This window comes from Salvia hispanica, chromosome 5 (assembly GCF_029641045.1).
Source record: "Salvia hispanica isolate PSC_SH4W2 chromosome 5, Shi_PSC_v1, whole genome shotgun sequence".
NCBI lineage: Eukaryota > Viridiplantae > Streptophyta > Magnoliopsida > Lamiales > Lamiaceae > Salvia > Salvia hispanica.
Genome location: NC_142696.1, coordinates 40,368,723 through 40,390,158, shown reverse-complemented (window position 1 = coordinate 40,390,158; position 21,436 = coordinate 40,368,723). Strand labels below are relative to the sequence as shown.

General features: G+C 32.7%; 2 protein-coding genes, 1 non-coding gene and 1 pseudogene across 5 annotated transcripts; 1 reads left to right on the top strand and 3 right to left on the bottom strand.

The window, feature by feature from the left end:
* Nucleotides 1–9,244: 9,244 nt before the first annotated feature.
* LOC125191435 (small nucleolar RNA R21) lies at nt 9,245–9,329 on the top strand. The gene has a single exon (XR_007171119.1). It is a non-coding gene; the product is annotated as a small nucleolar RNA R21 (small nucleolar RNA).
* A 1,216-nt stretch (nt 9,330–10,545) lies between these two features.
* On the bottom strand, nt 10,546–12,362 carry LOC125191116 (uncharacterized). Its single transcript, XM_048088582.2, has 4 exons — nt 12,201–12,362; nt 11,522–11,623; nt 11,263–11,439; nt 10,546–10,988 (listed from the first exon to the last, which is right to left on the bottom strand). The coding sequence occupies exons 1-4, from the start codon at nt 12,221–12,223 to the stop codon at nt 10,895–10,897; spliced, it is 396 nt and encodes a 131-aa protein (XP_047944539.1). The 5' UTR covers nt 12,224–12,362; the 3' UTR covers nt 10,546–10,894.
* A 142-nt stretch (nt 12,363–12,504) lies between these two features.
* Nucleotides 12,505–13,081, bottom strand: LOC125191115 (oleosin H2-like). Its single transcript, XM_048088581.2, has one exon. The coding sequence runs from the start codon at nt 13,040–13,042 to the stop codon at nt 12,638–12,640; it is 405 nt and encodes a 134-aa protein (XP_047944538.1). The 5' UTR covers nt 13,043–13,081; the 3' UTR covers nt 12,505–12,637.
* Nucleotides 13,082–19,158: 6,077 nt separating this feature from the next.
* LOC125187730 (protein LATERAL ORGAN BOUNDARIES pseudogene) lies at nt 19,159–21,157 on the bottom strand (annotated as a pseudogene). Of its 2 annotated transcripts, none has more exons than XR_016130799.1 (2): nt 20,847–21,157; nt 19,159–20,171 (listed from the first exon to the last, which is right to left on the bottom strand). The product of XR_016130799.1 is annotated as a protein LATERAL ORGAN BOUNDARIES pseudogene, transcript variant X2 (transcript). The 2 variants fall into 2 exon arrangements; XR_016130798.1 differs by having other exon boundaries at nt 20,896–21,153.
* Nucleotides 21,158–21,436: the final 279 nt, after the last annotated feature.

Sequence of the window (21,436 nt, the reverse complement as noted above, 5' to 3'; positions counted from 1 at the left end):
TCGACTTTTTGTTTACTTTATGCGCTGGGTACTTTCGTACTTTCATCTCTTTTTTCTCTGGGGTTTATTTGCGCCCGAATTAATTTTGTTACAGTCACATCGTTATCTAATTATGGTTAATAATTAATATGGTTAAGGGTTCAACAAATGATGATCTAATTTTTATTTGTAATGAGTGAGAGAATTAAATGTTTAAACTCAATCACTCCCCCCTTCCATTATTGCTCATAATCCAAGCGAATTCAGTATTTTAGTTTGATTCCGGTCAATTATTTGTATTACAAAGATTTTTGCCCACCATGCTCAAATCCATTTAGTTTGAAGATTTGAGATTAAGAATATAAATTATTCAAGATCTCAAATATTCTCAGCCTCAAATCCTACCAACAACTCAATAATTCATATGCATTAATCTTATACGTAATGATATCTTTATTTAATAATATGGCTCGGACGTTTGAAACTAAACGGTGACATTTTTAAATAATTTATTAGTATTGTTAACCACCTTTGTATTTAAACACAATGCATAAAAATGACAGGGGAATAAATAAGTTAGGCCCTAAATTAAAAGTATAAAATGGTATTGGATCTAGATCTAAATCGGACCAGTAAAAATAAATATTCCCTGGTTGCATCTTATCAGTAACTTCCAAATCTTGATCTGTGACAGCATTGGATTATTATTATTTTTTCTTATATCCTGTTAAAGATCTTAATCTTTTATTATGGGGTTATTATTAAAACTCTGTAAAAATTTATTGGTGGGATCTGTAATCTGTAGTCTGTTAAATTGAATGGATGAATATATTAATTAAGAAATTTTATAATAATTTAAACTTTTTATACTTAATTAATTTAGTTTGTCTGCTATATATTTTACATTAGATATCATATTTATTGGGCATATCTGATTTATGTTGTGCATATAAGATAAATAATTTTATTCGAAGTATATATTAATATGAAACTCATCAAATGAATCCATTCCCCAATTAAAGACTGGATTATGAAGTAGTATTATTGAACTAATTGCCATTTGCATATTGTATTGAATTCATCTCCTTTTGTGAAAGTTAGAAATAGGTGCGGATTTGACTTATTAGGGCATGTAACAACCCACTAATAAAAGAAAAAGATAAAAATAAGAATTGCCGTTTGAAATAGTAAGCTTTTTCAATATAAATTAGGATAAATAAATCGTGGGATCACGTGATGTCGCGTGACAGAAGGCTATGCTGGGAATATGATTTGGATATGTATAGCACATGTTTGTGGCCTCGTGAAGTGAAACAACATTATTTTTAACTTAAATTATCTCACAAGGATGTCTAATTAGGAATCTAACCACGAGATTTTGAGAGCTTTGCACATGTGTTTGTGTGTGTGTATGTGAGAGATAGAGTTAATTTAATACGTAAGTTAATTACTAGTATGTACGGATTTACACAATTAAGAAGTCTTGGATCGAGATTATAAACGTTATTCAAGTATTTGAACACATAGTAGTTCTTAATAATTTTTTTAAATCACCATTTTTTTAAAAATAATGGAGGAATATTTGAAATTTCACAAAGTTTATGTATTTCAATAAATTCATTTCGTTTCTTTTACAGAATACATGCACATCAATTAGCATGCATACAGAAACTTTGGATTCTTGGTAGTACGTATAGATTCGATATTATACATGTATGGGTTGCTTTTCTGCATGTATTGTAGATTTATTTCACCTTTATAAATTGCTTCGAAATTATTTACATGAGAGCTGTGTAAAGTAAATAACCTTTAATTCTCATAGAAACAGTGATACACATTTTCATATTCAAATTCTATATTTTAGAGTTATCTTATCTGAAAAAACTTAAAATATAGTGCTACTTTATTCTTACCATGCATTGTCTTATTTATCTTCCCTGTCAAATGTTCCCTTATTATCTTATACTATCAAGCTGTGTCAAATAAAATACTAATAAAAATTAATTTAGTTAAAATAGATGAGACAAGCAAACCTCAAAATCAAGAAAAGTTTTAACTTCCCTAAGCTTGACTTGGATATGAAGCATTGCCTTCTATAAACATCCTTCTTCCCATAATTATTGACACTACTATATAAGTGTACATTACGTTTCACGTCACAAGCTTGCCCATAATCTTGCAAATATAATACTTAAAAGGTTTGCTTACAACAAATTAACATAACTAGCTAAAGGAAAAAAAATAAAAGAATATATGTAAACATTTCCCTAGGAAAAGGTAACCAAGTTAACCTGTTCAAATATAATTGTAACATTTACATCACGGTATATAATCAATCTTCTGTCCACTTTTAAGTGACATGAATTGTGTTTCACTAAAAAGGGCTGCCAATTAGGAAAGAGAAAAGACAAGAAAGTCTATATATGGAGAGGTCGTCGAGACGATGCGATGCGAGGGCCTCATTGGTAAGTGCAGGAGTGCCTTGAGCACAAGATCGAAACACCAATAACAAGTGGAGTTATTGAAGAAGAGGGAGCATATGAAGCAACCGGCAAGGCTTCGTATGATGAAACCTCGCGGTGGCTCTGAGAAGTTAGGATTAGGGTTTGTAGATGTGACGGAGAAAGGACTAAGGAAAATGAAAGGGAGATATGTTTTCATTTGAAACAAATATATTTACATATTTTGCATAATTATCTAATAGCCTATGCGGTTCGACTCTCTTTACAATCCAGGAAAGAACCGACAAAGAAAAACCGGAGCTTATAATCACACATTTGACTCATTACATTAATCTAAATAAAGTAAAATAAATACATGAGTAATTGGGTTAATCAACCTCTTGTCTAGGTATCTCATGGCGATGCCTGCATGGGGACGGAGAGAGCCACGGGGCTCGACTGTTCCGTGGTATCCTCCGTGTCAAACTGGATATCAAAAAGTGTGACCTCCTTTAAGGCGGCGAGGCTCTCGATTGCGACCGGAATCGGGCCTTCAAGCCTGTTTCCATTGAGATGGAGCCTCTCCAGCTTCAACAGAGTGAAAAATGCATCAGGAATTTCACCTGTTAATGAATTTTCGCTCAAATCCAGTTTGCGGAATTGAACCACTGAGATTCGTCCCGCGTAGAACCAGCTCGTTCAAAGTCCTCAACGAGGTAAAATCAGATAAAACGTTTCCGAAGAGGTCAATATACTTCATGTGGGATTAAGTTAAAATAAATATTATTGTACTATATCTTTTCGTCAAAAGAAAAAATCAGAGTTGAAATTTGAAATGTTATGTTTATCTTTGATTGTTTTAATAAGTAAATCGTGAGATTGGTGGTTGCTTGAAATATTTATGTAATCTTTTTTTTCGCATAAAATAAATTTTATAAGATCAGAGATGTCACACAAATGATTTCTATTTTATTCTAATTATTTCCTTTTAATATGTTTTAATTTATAATACATCCACGCCCTAAGTACTCCCTCCATTTTGACAATCACCAACCAACAATTATGATGACATGTATTCTTAGCTTCAATGTATATAGTGTGTTAAATGACGACATCAACGCGGTGAACCATTCAGACGTCTGCAATTACAACTTGGAAGGAAGTGTGCCCAATATATGTGAGCATGTATTGGTCACCTCAGCAATGTATTGAGTTTCAACTAAATTACGCACTATTTTCATTTAATTATTTTAATATGTATTTTTCATTTAAATTAAGTAAAGTTTAGTTATTTTACATAATTATTGATTTTTTTCATTTTAGTTATAAATATTATTTATAATATATAATCAAGAAAAAAAAAGAAAATATAATAATTGATGATAACATAATTGTTTATGCATGTACAGAGTTGCAAATAGTAGATATAAACACATGACGAGTAGTGTGAGTGCCTATATTTATCTTCACATGTTGTTATAGATGCCCTTAGAGCATTGACAACGGCGTGAGCAATGCCTGCCCAAGGCACGCTGTCGCGTGCTTAGTGCCAAAGCATGGCGTTGCAACGGGCAGCGCACCTAGGAGTGAACAAAATACCCGAATACTGTATATTTGATTGAATCAAATCGAAATTCAAAATTTGGTTCAATTTTTTTGGAATTCTAGTTCAAGTCAGTTTTAACATTTGACAAAATTTAATTTTTTTGTTAAATTTGAGTATATAAAAAACCAAAAAATGAATTTAGTTTTAATACAATGGAGTATATGTTAAAACTTTATATTTCAGTTTAAATTTTATCTATTTTTAATATTAAAATCACAACCAATTTTTTTTTTTAAAATTGTTTGTACTTCGTGAACTTGGATATATTTTTCAAAGAAATACTACCTCTGTCCCTGAAAATTTGATACAGTTTACTATTTCGATCCGTCCCTGAAAATTTGATACACTTTATTTTTACCATTTTTGGTTGTGGACCCCATATTCCACTAACTCATTCCTACTCACATTCCTACTCACATTTTATTATAAAACTAATACTCCCTCCGTCCCATAAAAGTTGAGACAAAACTTTTGGGCACGGAGGTTAAGAATTTATATTAAATAAATAGGAGAGATGAAAAAAAGTAGGAAAGATAAGAGAGAGTAAAGTAAATGATGGAATAAAAAAAGAGTGATTAGATGTTTTGTCTTTTCTTCAAAAAGGAAATGACTCAACTTTGTTGGGACGGACTAAAAAGGAATACGACTCAACTTTTATGGGACGGAGGGAGTACTTTAAAAGTAGGACCCACATCCTACCAACTTTTTCAACTAACTTTCCATTACATTTCTTAAAACCCGTTTCGGGTCAAAGTGTAGCAAATTTTGAGGGACGGAGGTAGTAAGAGATTAATATATAAAATTGAAAATATTAAAATATAAATGGTATTTTTCCCCCTCACGCTCCCTTTCTTCTGTATCAACTGATGTTTTCATCTCGAACTCATAGATACCTCCCTGCTCCTTGATTCTCTGGTGGCGATCCCAAAGTTTAAGTTTAGATGTTCAACAATATTTTGATTTGTTTGAGTCTCCCAAGAAATATCGTTTACTTTATGTATCTTGACTGACCACCCGAAATCAAAATGGATCGATCCAAAACTACCGAAGTATATTCATCTGGATTGTTTGTGGAAAAAACTTGTTATTGCTAGTATTCGATAGTAGTTTATCCATGCTTCATCATTATTGATGATATATTGCAAACCTTACCAAACTTAGGGACGAATTATGTGAGTAAAGATCCACATAAGCATACACTAATTCAGAGCCGAATAATTACGTAGGGTTAGGGTTTGTAGATGTGAAGGAGAAAGGACGTGGAAAAGGGAGATTACTCAAATTTTAGCATATTAGTAATATTCATTTGAACTAAATGTAATTACATATTTATAGAATTATGCAATAATTTTATGTGGTTCAACTCTCTTTTACAATCCGGGAAAGAACCGACAAAGAAAACCCGGAACTTAATTTATAATCACGCATTACATTAATTTAAATGAAGTAAAATGAATAAATAAATACATGAGTAATTGCGTTAACCCTAGTGTAGGTATCTCATGGGGATGCTTACGTTGTGCCTCAGGCGAACGACGGGCGACGACTGTTGCACAGTATCCTCTATATCAAGCTGGTTATCAAAAAGTGTGACTTCCTTTAAAGCGGTGAGGTTCCCAATTGCGACCGGATTCGGGCCTTCAAGCCTGTTGCCATTAAGATGGAGCCGCTCCAGCTTTTGTTTATGGGCTGGCTAGGTCATTTACTTCCATTTTAAGAAATAAAATTCTTCATTTTACCAAACATGAGATTTGGTATTGATATAGAATTTAATTCTATCCAATTCCATTCCAATCAATTCTAATTCTGTATATCAAAAATAAGACGCTCATCTTATGATGAATCTTGCTACATATTATCTGGTATGATTCTCTTTTAACTTAGTGTAAATTGATGCCAAGGAAAATATCAAGTTGATAAGCTAGCCTGATCAAATATTTCACATAATTGTTATAGGGGCATGTTAGGGTGCCACCACCCCTTAAAATAACACCATACCACAATTTCTAGCCAATCATTTGTGCATGTGGACGAATAATAAGCTGCCACGTGGCAAAAAAGGACCCCAAAAAAGACGGCCAACAATTTGCTGGTCTTTATACAACAATTTTTTTGTCTAACAATATCCGAAACACTATACAACAATCTATAGATTGCTGTGTAGTGTTTGTAATATCGGTGTGTAGCGTTTATAATATTGCTGTATAAGTGGTGTCACGGTGTCACTTTAAAAGGGGTTGTCATTTTAACACAAACCATTGTTATATTTTATCTCACTTTAAAAAAATGCCTAATGTTTTCAAAAGGAGATGCAACCCTGTAGTCATATAGTCAAGTAGTTCATACTTTCAAATGTGGTGATTAATGCTTTATGTTGGATAATGTTTTTTGACTACACTAATTATTTTTAAGATGTAAAAAGCATTGTACTATTTGTGTGCGATTGCCTTCTAAAAGCAAAAAGTCTTCATGCAGGATCCTGTTCTATAGAAAAATACATATTCTTACATGTAGATTTTTTTACTCACTTGTCCCCAATTATTGTTGATTGCAATTATGAAGCACCCCTGGTTTTATATCATTCAAGTGTCAAAGATTTTAAAATAAACTAGAGCTCGATGTAGAAAACTATATTAATTCCCTTATAGTATTAATTAATGGAAATTCACATATGAATATAATCAGAAACTCAAGGTTTTTTAGATAGTACGTTTACATGCTATTATAAATGAAGCGATGTTACCTATAAATGACGCATTATTATGAGCAATAATTGCAATTTTCTCTTCGAAAAATTTAAAATCATACAATTAGATAAAGTATCACATATGTGGTGCTTTTTTATAAATATATCGTATGACAGATGTATATAAAAATGTAAATATATATAATTAAAGATCCAACTTTTGCAAGCAATACCAAACTTTAAAATGAATAAGAATGCTACGAACTTTATAAAAGCAAGCAACACTAATTAATGAGTGTACAAGTGGAGCATTGAGGAACTTTACAAATCGATGTATCCATTATTGCATGAATAAACTATATTCAAATAAGAAAATTATTCCTTTCTTGGTATATATTCAATGTTTTTCGTCTTCGTCTTTGCTTTGTTAATAGGGAAAACTAACATGGAATTGAATAGAAATCATTTGTAGAAAGATTTAAAGTTACATTTGCTTTCACTAACAAACAAATTAAGAAAGTGCAATATATCAATAATTATCTTGTTTCTTGGAATGTTCTTCCCTTCTTTCGAAGGTAAAAAAGGTCTTAACCCTGCCTTTATGTTCTTTCGGCTCTAAAGCAAGGTTTATTTATTGTTTTTATTAGTTAAAGCTAGAAATTACCAATTGTATTGTAGCGGCTAATTAATAATGTAGAAGTATGATATATTGGGTCTAGTGTAGAGTTTCTTAGTATACTTGTTTGCAGTGGTGGAGGCAGGAATTTATCAGTGGGGTCTAAATTTATTATTGATAATCGTTTAATTTTTTTAATATCAAATGTCAATATTGTCCAAAGCCAATGAGACATAGCCGCATAAGCAATACGAGCTCGAGGGATCGTTGAGAGGAACAGATATATAGTGAAAATAAGTAAAACATGGACAATAGAAGTATAGAACCTATAAACACATGGACAAAGTCAGTGTGAATTAATTTATTTTCTTAAATCGAAAGATAATAAGTTAGTGCGTGAAATTCATTACATAAAATTACTAGTTGTGATAAAATCAACAAAACTTATGAATAAAAATTAACGATGTTAGTATTACGGTAGTATTGACATATTTATGGGACAATAAAATAATTTTTATTCATAAATATGTATAGATTAAAGTTTCAAAATGAAAGTGAATAAACATAAACATATAATATAATAGGGTTTTAAACATAAAAGAGAAATATAAAAGCAATTAATAATACATATTTATGGGACAATAAAATAATTTTTATTCATAAATATGTATAGATTAAAGTTTCAAAATGAAAGAGAATAAACATAAACATGTAATATAATAGGGTTTTAAACATAAAAGAGAAATATAAAAGCAATCAATAAAAATTATTAAAATTTGCGCCTAAGGTGTCTTGAACTTGGAAGGTTCCAAATGATAGACAGAACAAGGAACCAACTGAGCTAGAAATATCCTTGGTTATAGTTGTATACATATATTATATATAGGATAAGGTAAAATGGATGAGGGGCCCAAGGGCCCCCCGGCCCCAATGTGGCTCCGCCACTGCTTGTTTGAGTATAATCAATTCAAGTTGAGTGTGCAATGACGAATCGAAAAAATAGAATTTATTGGGTCGAACGACTCGAACCCAATGAAAGGTCAATAATATATAGTAGTATAATATTTAAATAATTATTAAGTACTTACTACTTATTATTTAAATATTTCAATAATTATTTAAAAAAATAGAATGATGATTTAAGTACCAATATATTTTGTAATGTACGAGGGTTCAATACTACAAGCTTATATATAAGTGTCCATATCTTGAAAGTATGAGATACACATAACACAAATTCATATAATTGGTCAATACTTAAAAGTATTTTTATATAATCTCTAGTGATATGTTATGTAATTTTTATCATTATTATTTTTCTAATTATAACTTTATTAATCTTTTTAATATAATACAATTTCATTTTCTGTTTTAAAAATATTATTGTTATTACTTGTATTTTGATCACAAATAAAAGTAGTAACCCAAATAAAATTATATTGGTGAACCATACAAATTAAATTTTTTTTATTATTGTACACGTTGAGATGAGTTTGCTTAAAGTTAAATCAATAGTGTAAAATAAACACCTAAACGAACACATAAATACTACTTATTATTTAAAATACCTAAAAATTAAGTGTAAAATACTGTAGCACACTGAAATTAAAATAATATAAGTGCAGAAATAATGTGTTCAACATATATAGGAGTACAACCCAAAATGAGCTAATGGGCTGAATAAACTTTAAACTCTTGGACAATGGAAGCCCAAATAACCAAATTGGGCGTTTTACCTCAAATAAACCTAATCCTCGTCTTCGCAATCGCCGCCACCCTTCCCCTAATAGAGTATATAACTGACTCGACTCGCTATCGATTCTTCTTCACACAAAAATTTCCTGCAAAGATTCATCTTCTGCCTTTCTGTGTTTTACATTTTTATGTTCATTTTCAACTTTTTAGCTACTAGCCATCATCCCCATGATGAATATTTTCCAGAATTCTAACGTTAAAAGTAGACTGAAAATTCTTGATGCGAAATAATTTTTCTGAGGGATGTTCCACATTTGTTCAGTGCAAACTGCCATACGTTTACAAATTTTTATTCACTTTCATTTCTTAGAAAAATCCAATTTTTTGTCTTCTCAGTATTTGCAAAAGAATCCAATTAGAAACTCGGAAGACATAAACTAAACTATTTCTTAGCAAAATTAATTACTTGTGTGCCAATCAACTATTTTGGCTCAAATATGGAGTATGTTATTATTAGAAAATGTCAAAATTAAGTATATAGTTCACTGTAAATCATGTTTTTCACCTTCAAATTTTTAATCTATATCTTTACTCAATCATTAGCATCTAAATTTACAAAAAAAATTAACAAAAAAAATTAACAAAAACTTATGATTATGCTTGTCAGTATTTTTCCACTGACTAGGTGGGTGAAATATAATTTGCGAAAGTAAAAGAGTTGAAATTATTTATTAATGGAATGAAGTGGAACACATACTTAGAGCATCTCCAAGGGGGAAAGTATATAAATTATCTCAGGGGAAAAGGTAAATTATATATTTACCTTTCTAAAAAGTGAAATATATCATTCTAAAGACTAACACATTCCAAAGAAAAAAAATATATAATAAGATAAACTATTTTTTAAAAATAAAATAATAGTACAAAATGCATTAAAAAATATAAAGTGTGATACATTCTCAAATATCTTTTCCCCATTGGAGAAGAGTTTTTTCATGAAAAGAAGGTTAATACTTAATAGGGTAGTTATAAGGTTTTATCTCTCCATTGATTGTTAGTTATATTAGTTTACCTTTTCCATTGGAGATGTTCTTTTGAGGGTAGGTTAATACTTAATAGGATAGTTATAAGATTTTATCTCTCCATTAATTGTTAGTTATATTAATTTACCTTTTTCATTGAAGATGTTCTTATGAGGGGTATGACATGCCTCAGGTAATGAAATGAGAGTTTGTATGTATCACTATATCATATAGGAAATTTATCCACTACTTCAATCCATATGCCTAATTTTAGCAAATTGACCAAGTGTGTAGTACTAGAATTTTATTTTCCTTATGAGGATCAACAATACAAACGAAGCTATCATTCGTTTGGGCAACAAGAACACCAGTTTGGAGCAAGCAAGAGGCAAGGAAATGGATTTGCCCCATAAATATAGCAAACAAGGACATGGTTTTATGTCAACTAATAAAGTACACTAAAAAAAATTGGTATAATTAAAAAATTAAGATCATTGTGCTAATAAACAATAAACTTTGATGCTCCATTTTGTTGTATGATATGTTAAGAGAGTTGTTACCGTATCAATGAAGGTTCCAAAACAAGAAACACAAGATCAAGTAAGAAAATGTGCCTAGTAAGCTTTGCAGCATTTCCGTGATTGATGCAGCTCAGGTATGAATTGTAATCCCCACCGTTGTGTATACACACACAGCCAATGCTAATTTCAAGCTTTGGGTGTTTCTTGTACCATGGGAGCTCGACATCCACAGAGAAACACGGCGTCATCACATTTCATGGTGGTGATTGATTATGTGCACGAAAGCGGCAGCTGGTCTTACTGAATTGTTGCTGTGGGAGTTGTAAGATCAGGCATGCTTGAACAACTTCATGCTCAGCCAATGAAAATACACCGCAACAAAAAGGATTGGAAGTGTCATGGGAATCAAGAAGCAATAATACCTGGACAACCACATAACTTGTTGAGGTTAGCAGTATGAATGTTGGAGTCACGATGTGATTGGAGCTAAATTTAATTTCAATAAGATAATGATAATTTGCACCCAAAAAACACATTCAAGTTTCCCATTCAATGAAGCATGCCAATGCATACAACAGGATTAATTCTAACTGAATTCAAATCTATAGACTAAGAAAGTGGCCACCACTTCTAAGTGTGTTACAAGTAACAATTATGAACAATGAAATACAGGAATTTTGATTAAAAGAAAAATACCAGTCATTTTGTATGGCACGGATGATAACATTATGAGATGGAGGCTGAAGCTTAGATATGACAGCAGCATAGAGGAAACTTGTGAAAGAAAAGGCTCCAATGATAAGGAACAACCAACCCCAGATGATTCTCCCATTAGAAGCTACAAATTTCTCCAGTGCGAACATTTTCTGCAAGCTGCATAAGAGAAACATATGAAACTTGCAAAGCTGACATTATTTAAGACTTAATCAGTGGTTTAACTGCACAGCATATATACCAGCATTGAACAGGTGAAGAGAGTAGTCCGAATTTTCTAAGAGGTTCTTTGTCATTGGGGGAAAACAAGTCAGCAACTGAAATTAATATCTGAAACATGAAACTCCCAAACACCAAAAAGCATCCTTATGGACTAAAACATTTGCTCAATGAAACTGAACAATACAAAATTACTAACAATTATCGTATGATTCCTTTGCTGCTGGAAATTATAGTTGCAAGTGGATATCACAGCAAATATGCACAGATTAGGAAGCTGGTTCAAATCAAAACCAGAGACCTCTGCTCTAAAAATCCTCAAATCTATCCAGTTTATCTGAAATGTTTGATTAAGTATTCACATAAAAAAATTTGCAGTGTTCTCAAACCTAATCCATATAATCACATTTTCAATCATTCACAAAATATCTAAAATTTGAGCTGCCATCTATAATCACAACAGTAACTTAGTTCATATTTGAGCGCCAGATAAGGATGAATAGTCAATAAACAATTTTTTGAGAAGGGCATCGGAACTTTAGCTATAAGAACCTCTGACACATAAATGGAAAACTAATTCAAATCTGCTCTCACAATTCAACTCCAGAGTTGCAGGATTGCATAAAAAAACAAAATTGAACCAGAATTGCGGATTGAGACATAGAAACATAAGAAATAATACAAATTCTGGAAAATTATACCTTCGACACAAGAAGAAGGACATCGAGTTAAGAGAGAGAGAGAGAGATCCAACGGCGGAGTATCAGGGGTGGTGGCAGCGGCTGCAGACCATAGAAACGACCGGGGAAACGGTGGAGCGCAATGAACTAGCTTATGAGAAACGGACTTAATTCATCGGGCTCCTTGATCCCATTATGTATTATGGATCTTAAAACTGGATCTGTGATTAGATTAAAATTTCTTAGTCGGTCAACACTGAGATTCACTTCATTGGGCTACTATTAATCCTTTTGATTATTGATTTTGTGTTTGTGAGTACTTGAATAAAACTTAAAGCAACTGCACAAACATGTTTAATTCAACTAAATTAGCAGACAGCTGCAACTCAAATCTAGTAGTTATAAGCGACATTGCAATTATTGGAACAACTCTTTTCACAAAACTGATCGTGCCAACGTTAATGGGCCCAGGCCCAAAGACCATGCGGTGGCTTGGGCCCAGTCTGGCCCACATGGCTCGCGGCGTCCCCCACGCGCCGCCTAGCTTGCTCGAACTGCTCCCTCATCTTCCTAAAGTATGTAACGATCCACATGAACGACGACAGCGCCGTGATACCAAAAACCCCGGAGGTCAAGAACCCGAGTACCGCGAGGGCGAGAGTGATGACGGCCGGGGCAATAATGGGGCTGAAGAGGAGGAAGAGCGGGGCGGAGAGAGCGATGCCGAAGAGGGTGCTGGTGAGGATGAGGACGGAGAGGCTGAGGAGGATGCTGCCCAAGGGGAAGAGAATGGCGACGGCGAGTCCTTGGGAGGTGGAGGTGGAGGGGACGTCCGTGGGACCCTGGTGGTGGTTCTCCGCCATGGCGACGCTGGTTGGGCGGTGTGTGATGAAGAGTTGAATGGTGTGATTAAATTTTAAATAGAACTGAATTGGGACACGTGGGTTATGGAGTCACAGATGTTTCACTTTCAGGAGAACAAAACATGCGGATTTACATGACAAATGATAACCATTGCTCCCCCTCTCTCTCTCACTACGACCGTTTCTTTTTGGCCGTTATTTTGCAAAGATGATATAAATAATAAAAATAAAAATAAAAATAAAATAAAATAAGTGAGAAAATACTATAGAAGAAAGTTATATATAAATTATTATCTTACTTACTTTAATTATTACTCTAACTATTTATTATTAATTTTGTAAAATAATATCCAATTTGAAGCACTTTACTTGCAGCGGGACAGAGAGAGTATAATTTTAGGACACAAACAAACACACGTAACTTAATGCTATAGATTCGTATGACAATGTACAAATGTTGTATTCCCTCAGTTCTATATTAGCAGAGTTATTTTACTATTTTGAAAAGTTTTAAGTTAGTTGAGTTATTTCTATTTTTGGTAAAAAGTAGATTTCATTTTTAATTTACTTTCTCTTATTTTTTTCAATATTTATTTAACACACTATTTTTAAATTCCGTATTAAAAAAAATGCTTTTATTAACAAGAAACGAAGGGAGTACCCGTAAAATTGTGTAATAATCGAAATATCATTTTGTCTGCATTCAGAATTTTATATTCATCGCATGAGTTATACCTCTACGATAAATAGATTAAACAAACTACTCCTAAATACAAGTATTCAATCAGATTTGAAGCTAGGCTGAAGCCCAAATTGGATTATTAAAAATAACACAATACGAATAAAATTACTTTCAATCAATATATTAGATTATGTGACAAAAATATATACGAATTCAACGAGCCCGTTTGACATTATAGTACGCACAAACTATGGGCTCATTTTGTCTATGGGCCGTTACGTGATAAAAGAATAGGCCCGATTCATTCATATTCATAATTCATTTCTTCCTTCTTCTACCCACCTCACCCTACTCATTTTCTTGAAGACTATTTTGCATTCTTAAATTTGCCCATCACAAAAAAATGTTAATAACCGATTAAAAGAGGTAAAAAGCTCTTTAAGAAAATGAAAATTTTAATAAATGAAATCGTTCTTTTGTTTTGGATGGAAGCTTAAACCAAATATATTTTGGAACCATAGAGATTTGATGTAACAGACTTAAACTTGAGACATTAATTAATTTGGTCATCAGTAGGCCATATACACATTAACTGCTTTTATGTGACCCTGTTGCAGTATTAATAATTCAAAATATGCGTAATTACAAAAATATGTACATTACTTTTTTTTTATCAACCACGCCTAGAAAAATGTGCAGTTAAGCACTTTATTTTCTTTACCTGAAATATATCATAATGCATCATTAGGCTGGATTAGCACATAAACTTTAACGAGAATATACAGTTTAATTGAGCTTTTGATTTATTATATAGTGATGCATTGGCCAAGCCAGGTTATATTTTTGCATTATTTTGGAGATGAAAGTATAATATAAAGATAAAACACCCATTTTCTTTTGAATTAATGAAGATATACATGTAATAATAGCAGCATTATTGTTAATCATGCAGGAGAAGCTCTTTTTGCAATCAACAGATTTCGTCAACGGAGAATCTATAAAAAGAATGAGTCACAAATCATTTTTCTTGATCAATGTGCTATCACTTTATAATTTATATACTACTCATAGTATTAAATTTTGTTAGTTTCAACTTGAAGCCCAAATTCTGTGGGCCAAAAAAGGGAATTAAAGAGATTACACAATTTTAAGAAAATAATTAAATCTACTTCACTACTTGTGAGTCTTCACTCACAAAATATTAATATCGTTGAAGTTCTTGATGTATAAGCAATTTTGCTAACATATGCAAAGATTTTGCAGCTTTAGATTATTCCATCCAGATTAAAAAGAGATTAATTTAGATACGCCGCCGGCGTTGAATATATACTCGTGCACTTTTTACGGCGCAAAGCCAAAGCTGGCATTTTGTGAACCTTTAAACAAATAATTATTATAAAGTGTTATTATTGTAATAGTGTTATCACAAGAATAAGTGAACAAATAAGATTTGGTGATCTGAAACTGAAGCTTTTTTTTTTTCTGCTCAATAATTTAATTTAAGTCTCATTTAAGGATAAATGTGGCGGAATATTATCGTCTTTTAGGAACAAATCTTCTTTCACTATATTTAATCTATTATTCTATGCGACTTAATGTATATAAAAATGGTGCTTAATTTTTTGATTGTTCGGAATACAAAAGGCCGTTTATTAGTCGCCCAAAAAACAAACTAGAGAGTATAGAATAAGTATACATTCGAACTATATTTCATTTATTTTCTCTGAATATATACCTCTGCAATTTTTCTTTTTGTGTCATGGGGGAATTTTTATCATCGAATATACCAAAGCAATGTGTTTGAGTACTATTATTTCTCTTACAATTCAATGATCATATTAATTAATGCATACAAACGAAACAAAAACGAATTATACCTTTCTTTGTTTTTAAATTTTGCTATAACCATAAAAAGAAAAAGTTCTTGTTGACTTGCATGCTAGTTGAAATTGATAAAACCTTGGAACTAATATATGGAGTATTTAATAATTGACGCGGACTTTTATTTACATTACGACCCTATATAATAGGTACTATATGATATTAATTGTTAAAAAAATTGGTAAATAAAGAAAAGAAAACAAAGACATGCCTGCGAATTATAGGGGCAATGAATGTAGGTAGTGGGGTTGTTGCATGTGTCCACATGTTGAAATATATACACGTATCTACAGCTTTTACCTGCTATATATCAAAATTCTTTATTTTTCCAGCTACGATCAAGTACTAATGATATTCATAAGCAATTAAAACAAAATCGATGCAAAAATCTAGCTTACTTTTTTAAGTAAATCGTACTGATAAAATAAGCTTTGGTTTTTACTATGACCATCGTATAAGGAAAAAAGTTGTCATATTAACCATGAATTAATTAGCACTTGTATTTATAATGCACGTATGTATTTTCTGCATATCAACTAACCATACTTGCAAACCTAAAGAGTGATTTGACTTTTAGAGTTGAGGATTTAATAGGGTAAATTGATAAAATAAAAAAATAAAAAATCACGAAATTTGATAAAAATTCTGGTCAATCGTATAATTAATATAGTCAATTGTTATTATATACTATGATAGATTTCTCAATTATCTCATTAATTTGGATTTGGGAGAAATTGCACATGAAAGCCAAAATTTAAGGTTTTTATGTGTATAAAAACTCACAAAAGCCATGAATTTTGTCCAATCATACACAATTTTCCACAAATACAAATCAATTGGAAAATTGAAAATTCTCCAAGTTATGATATAACTAGCTGTGAGATTGATAACAATTTTACTAAATTTTATGGTTTTTCCAACAATTTGCCTAATTATTATTCCCTTTATTCCCCATTATGTATCTCACTTTTTTTTTTTTTTTTGAGACATTCTCGATCACTATAAATATCTCGTTTCACTTAGACTATTTTTAGTAGACATGATTCACATTTTACTAAATCATATCACTGTACATTTTATTATATAAAATTAAGACTCCCACTTCACTCCGCTAATTTTTTTTCTATCCATTTTCATTTATTTATCTCAAATGCTTGTGAAGAGCTAGTCAAAGTGACACGAGAGAATACTCTTTTATTACTAGCATTTTTATGTTACAAAAATAAAAATAATGGATAGTGACTCCAATCAAATCCTGGTTGTCTGAGTTCAAATAAAAACAAATTGATGGAATCATTGCCTGAATCCGAAAAAAATAAACGAAATTGATGGAATAAGCAACACTACTAGCTGTTGTTGCAAATATGTGTCCGATCGGAAATTGACAAGACGATTAAAACTGCAAAAAGAATCCAATAGACATGAATCTTGTTGATCTCGAGAAGACGATGAATTGGAGGATGATAGACAAGCGATGGATGGAACTAAATTAGTGCATGCATGCCCAATTAAATTGTAAGGGGAGAAACAGAAGTGACAGAAAGCTTCTGCTACTTCTGAAATCTGTGGAAAAAGCAACTTTACACTCACTGCAATCAATCTTCATTCCCACCCAAATCTAATTGTTTTCTGCTTGTGTCTCGCAATAACATAACTAAATCATTGCAATAGTATTTCAATGACAACAACTAGTGTAATTGGAAGCCTCATTGTAATATTAATTAATCTGCCTATAAAAATACATACTACTGCTACTACTACTTTAGTTGTCCATTTTTATATTGGTATGAGATTATAATAGAGTACTAATTGGTAGTATCAAAATTATACAGGTCTTGAGTTCAGAACTACATCATAGACAAGAAAAAGTACATTCGAATCATTCTCTACATAAGTAGTGTCTTATTTTGAAATAGTAGTAGTACATCTTATTCCCAATTAAATCTGAAATACCATTTCAAAATGCTATGCAAAAAGGATGCCAAACTACTTGTTCTTAATTCAGTTTTCCTAGACCATGTCTACAGATTCGTCGTATTCTACACAATACTTATGGGTAAAAGTAATACTTAAAACTTTTTACCTCTATGTTTTTAGTACACTTATTTTGGGATGGATGACATAAGTTTTAATATAGAATTGATAAAGTGGAAAAGAAAAAGAGAAAAGTAGGCAAGGTAGGAGAGAGTAAAAAGAAAGTGGTGAAAAATTTCCATAAATAGAAATGTCACTAATTAATTTTGATAGACAAACCAAAATGAAAAAAATGTGATTATTTTATGTGGACGTGAAGAGTACTTCTACTCCCTCCATCACCTGAGACGTTTAACATTAGATTTAAAAAATTAATGTTAAAAGGTTAGTAAAATTAGTAAAAGGAAGAATTAAGTATTTTACATAAAAAAAAGAAACGATCCAACTACTTTGGACGCCTAAAAAGAAATAAGGCTGGACAAAGGGTGTAGTATTTTGAAATGGTAAGCAAGTGTAAATAAATGGTAGCAATTGATTATGAGGAAGTTGCACAACTAGGTAGGGTAGGGATGATTTGATGTTAAAGACTCCAGACAAGATTGGCAATCAAGCACACCGTATTTTCTTGTAGCTCATATTCATTGGATTGAAACCCTAACCCTAGTGTTTTGGGTTAAAGTTCTGATTCATCTCCTATAAAACTATAAGCTCTATATATAGTTTGGAAATTATTTAATTGATTACTTTTCTACTAGTACATTGAAAACTATAGAGAAATTTTATTTTGAAATGTGTACATGGAGTGGTGGCCACCACCTACATGGATCCAATGCAAGAAAGAGCTGTTTCTCACTGTAGAAGGTGTCCGGAGCAAAAGCTGAGGTTCACAAACTTAAATTTTGTGATAAGATTCACACTCCATCTTTAGGTACAAAAGATTCAAAATGTTCTTAGCTAAACAGTAAATGTGATGGACATGTTTCACTATGTATAAAAGTTTACATTCTGTTACATGAGACATTAATTTTCTTTCGACTGTGGAAAATCTCTTTATTACAAAGGGCCCTATCTCTTCCTTATTTACTACATGTTCATATAATCATTATACAATATACACTTGCACCAATATTCAACCATATATTATGATGTCAGGTTTATACATATAGTTATCTGTTTACAAAGTTGCGCAGCGCAAAGAATCACTTCAAGACCATATATTACTCATCATTTCACCACTATATGAATAAGTTAAAAGGGGAAATTACTGGAAAAACAATGAATTTTTGTTAAATTTTGGTTCGTCGCACAATTTAAAAATTAGTCAGAAAAACTATTGAGTTTAGATTTGTTCACAACTATCACACGACACAAATTCACTAAAAATTTCGCTACATGGTAATTGCAAACAAATTCAAACTTCATGAATTTTCGACTAATTTTCAAAATATCACGAACTAGACCAAAAATTTACCAAATTTCATGATTTTGTTTTTTCAATTTGACCTAATTAAGTAAAATTACCGGCCCAAAGGTGAATACATATATTGATTCGAGCCAAAACCTATACGCAATTAGATAGTATCGCAAGAAAATAAAGAAGTGGTCCTCAACAAGAAATAAGAATACATGTGGGTGAATGGAGATCACCCTCATGGCTAGAGAATCTTCTCTTACAAATATTTCACCTCTCACACACAAATACAACTTTTTATTCTCAATTCCACAGTGATCACATGCCCATTTCTTGTACAAGTAAAATAGTGAGTCTCACCCCCATTCCTGATCAAGCCTAAATTATCACACTTGCACAGATTATAATTTTGGAATTGATCAAGCAGTGGATTACACTGAATTTTTTTCCTCCTTTTTTATAAAATTGACAGCTAGATAGATGCATGTGACTCTAGAAACATAGCTTTAGCAAACCATGACTTAGACATGTAATTTAAAATTGATGTTGATGTGCCAAAAATAACTTAAGCAAGCATGCATCTTAATTTGAAGAGTGAGAGAGAAACAAACCCTAGAGAGAGAGAGAGGGGGGGGAGATGAATTGAAGGCATCCATCCCTACATATCCCCTCCCCCTCCATGAGGATTATAACCACCATTCCATGGGCAATGGTAGTTATAAGGAAATGTGTAATTACTTTGATAAAATCCTCCTCCTCCTCCACCTCCACCTCCGCCCCGCTGGCGCGGTGGGCCCACGACGGGGGCGGGGGATGGGGGGATGGCGCCGGCGCAGGCGAAGCGGATGAGGTCTGCGTTGGCGGCATCGAGCTCCTTCTGGAGGCGGTCGACCTGCCTCTGGAGGAAGGAGATGGCGCCGACGCAGCCGTAGACGGGGTCGCGGACGCGCGCCTCGGCCTCGTAGGCGAGCGAGTTGACGGCGTCGTCGCGCTGGTGGGGGAGGAGGTCGTTGAGCAGCTTGGAGACGTTGCTGGCGCCGAAGATCTTGTGCACGTTGGCGAACTTCTGCGGCTCCTCCGGCGGAAAGTAGGGCGCGAAGATGCACCCCGGCATGCACTTCCGCCGCAGGAATTTGCACGCCGCGCAAGGCGAATTGTACGAACTGGAGGAAGCCATTCGCCTACACTTGCAAAACCAAGTAATTAGAATTTTTTCCATTTTTGTGGCCTTCAATTCCTATCCGATCCGATTTATACAAGAAATTAACATTGTAATTACTGTGGATTAAAGTGAAATTTCTGAGATCTGTGGATTGCTGGCCACATGTTTGTTTATATTTTGGGAATAATAATTCATGGTGTTACACAACTTGTATTGCAGTAAGGGCTTGAAACTTGTAAGTAATCATCTGGCTCTCAAATCTGACTATCATTGACAGTACAACACACTTTCTAAAATACATACCATAACTCTATTAAATTTGAGTATATGTGTACAAGTACAAAGCAAGAACTGAAAAATAAGGTTCACAAATCAAACCAGCAGTCAGAAATCCCCAAACACAGAGTTTAGAGTGTGTTAAATTCCTTCTTTATGAAAAAGTGGAATGATTAAATCGTTATGTTTGAGTTAAAGCTGAGATCTAGCTAGTCACAGTTCAACAAATTCAGCTTTTTTCAAACGCTAATCACTGAGCAAAACCCTAGATCAAGAAACTGTCAGTGAAAGGAAAGCATATTCTTAATTTTCAAGCTACTATAATATAATCTTACAGCATGAACAAAATGTGAGTGAGGAGGAATTAAATGAAAATTTGGAATTGAAAAGCAGCAAAAAGGGATTGATGAAATTTTACCTGTCTCTAAATTTTCCCTTTGATTAGAAGAAGAAAAAAAGCAAACTACCTTTTTCCTTGTGTGGGAGATGTTTCAGAGTCTCAAAGAGAGAGAGAGAGAGGGACACAGCAGCAAACAGAAACTTCAGAGAGCTGAGATATTGTTGCAGTTAAGCCTCATTAATGAGGTGGGAAAACCCTAAATTGAAGGAGAGAATGTTTTCTACTCAGCTCAGGATTTCAGTTGGGAAAATAAGAAAAAGGATAAAATAGAAATGGATGGAAGGAGGCAAAGAGCATTTAGTGGGATGGAGAAAGGAATGTAAGGAGAAAAAGACAGAGATAATAAGAAATGTGAGGTACACTAAAAAAGATGAGTGTGACACTACATGTAATAATTTTATGATGTGGGGGATGTCCCTATCTCTCATATTTACCCTATTTTCCCTCTTGCAAACACACCCAAAAATTTCTCCCTAAATTTTTGTATACTTCATTATATAATTCTTACTATTACAATGAGTAGACTTTAATTAGTACATGCAGACAACTCTGATTTGTCTGTACTTTTGTGGGCTGCCCTTATATCTATCTAAGATTGGTTCTGTATG

Excerpts from the sequence above, each read along its gene's own strand:
- LOC125191115 (XM_048088581.2), bottom strand. The coding sequence starts at position 13,042 with ATGGCGGAGAACCACCACCAGGGTCCCACGGACGTCCCCTCCACCTCC.
- LOC125191116 (XM_048088582.2), bottom strand. The coding sequence starts at position 12,223 with ATGTCCTTCTTCTTGTGTCGAAG. Across the intron at positions 11,440-11,521 it reads TCTTCACCTGTTCAATGCTG|CTTGCAGAAAATGTTCGCAC; the intron begins GTATATATGCTG and ends TCTCTTATGCAG. Across the intron at positions 10,989-11,262 it reads CGTGCCATACAAAATGACTG|GTATTATTGCTTCTTGATTC; the intron begins GTATTTTTCTTT and ends GTGGTTGTCCAG.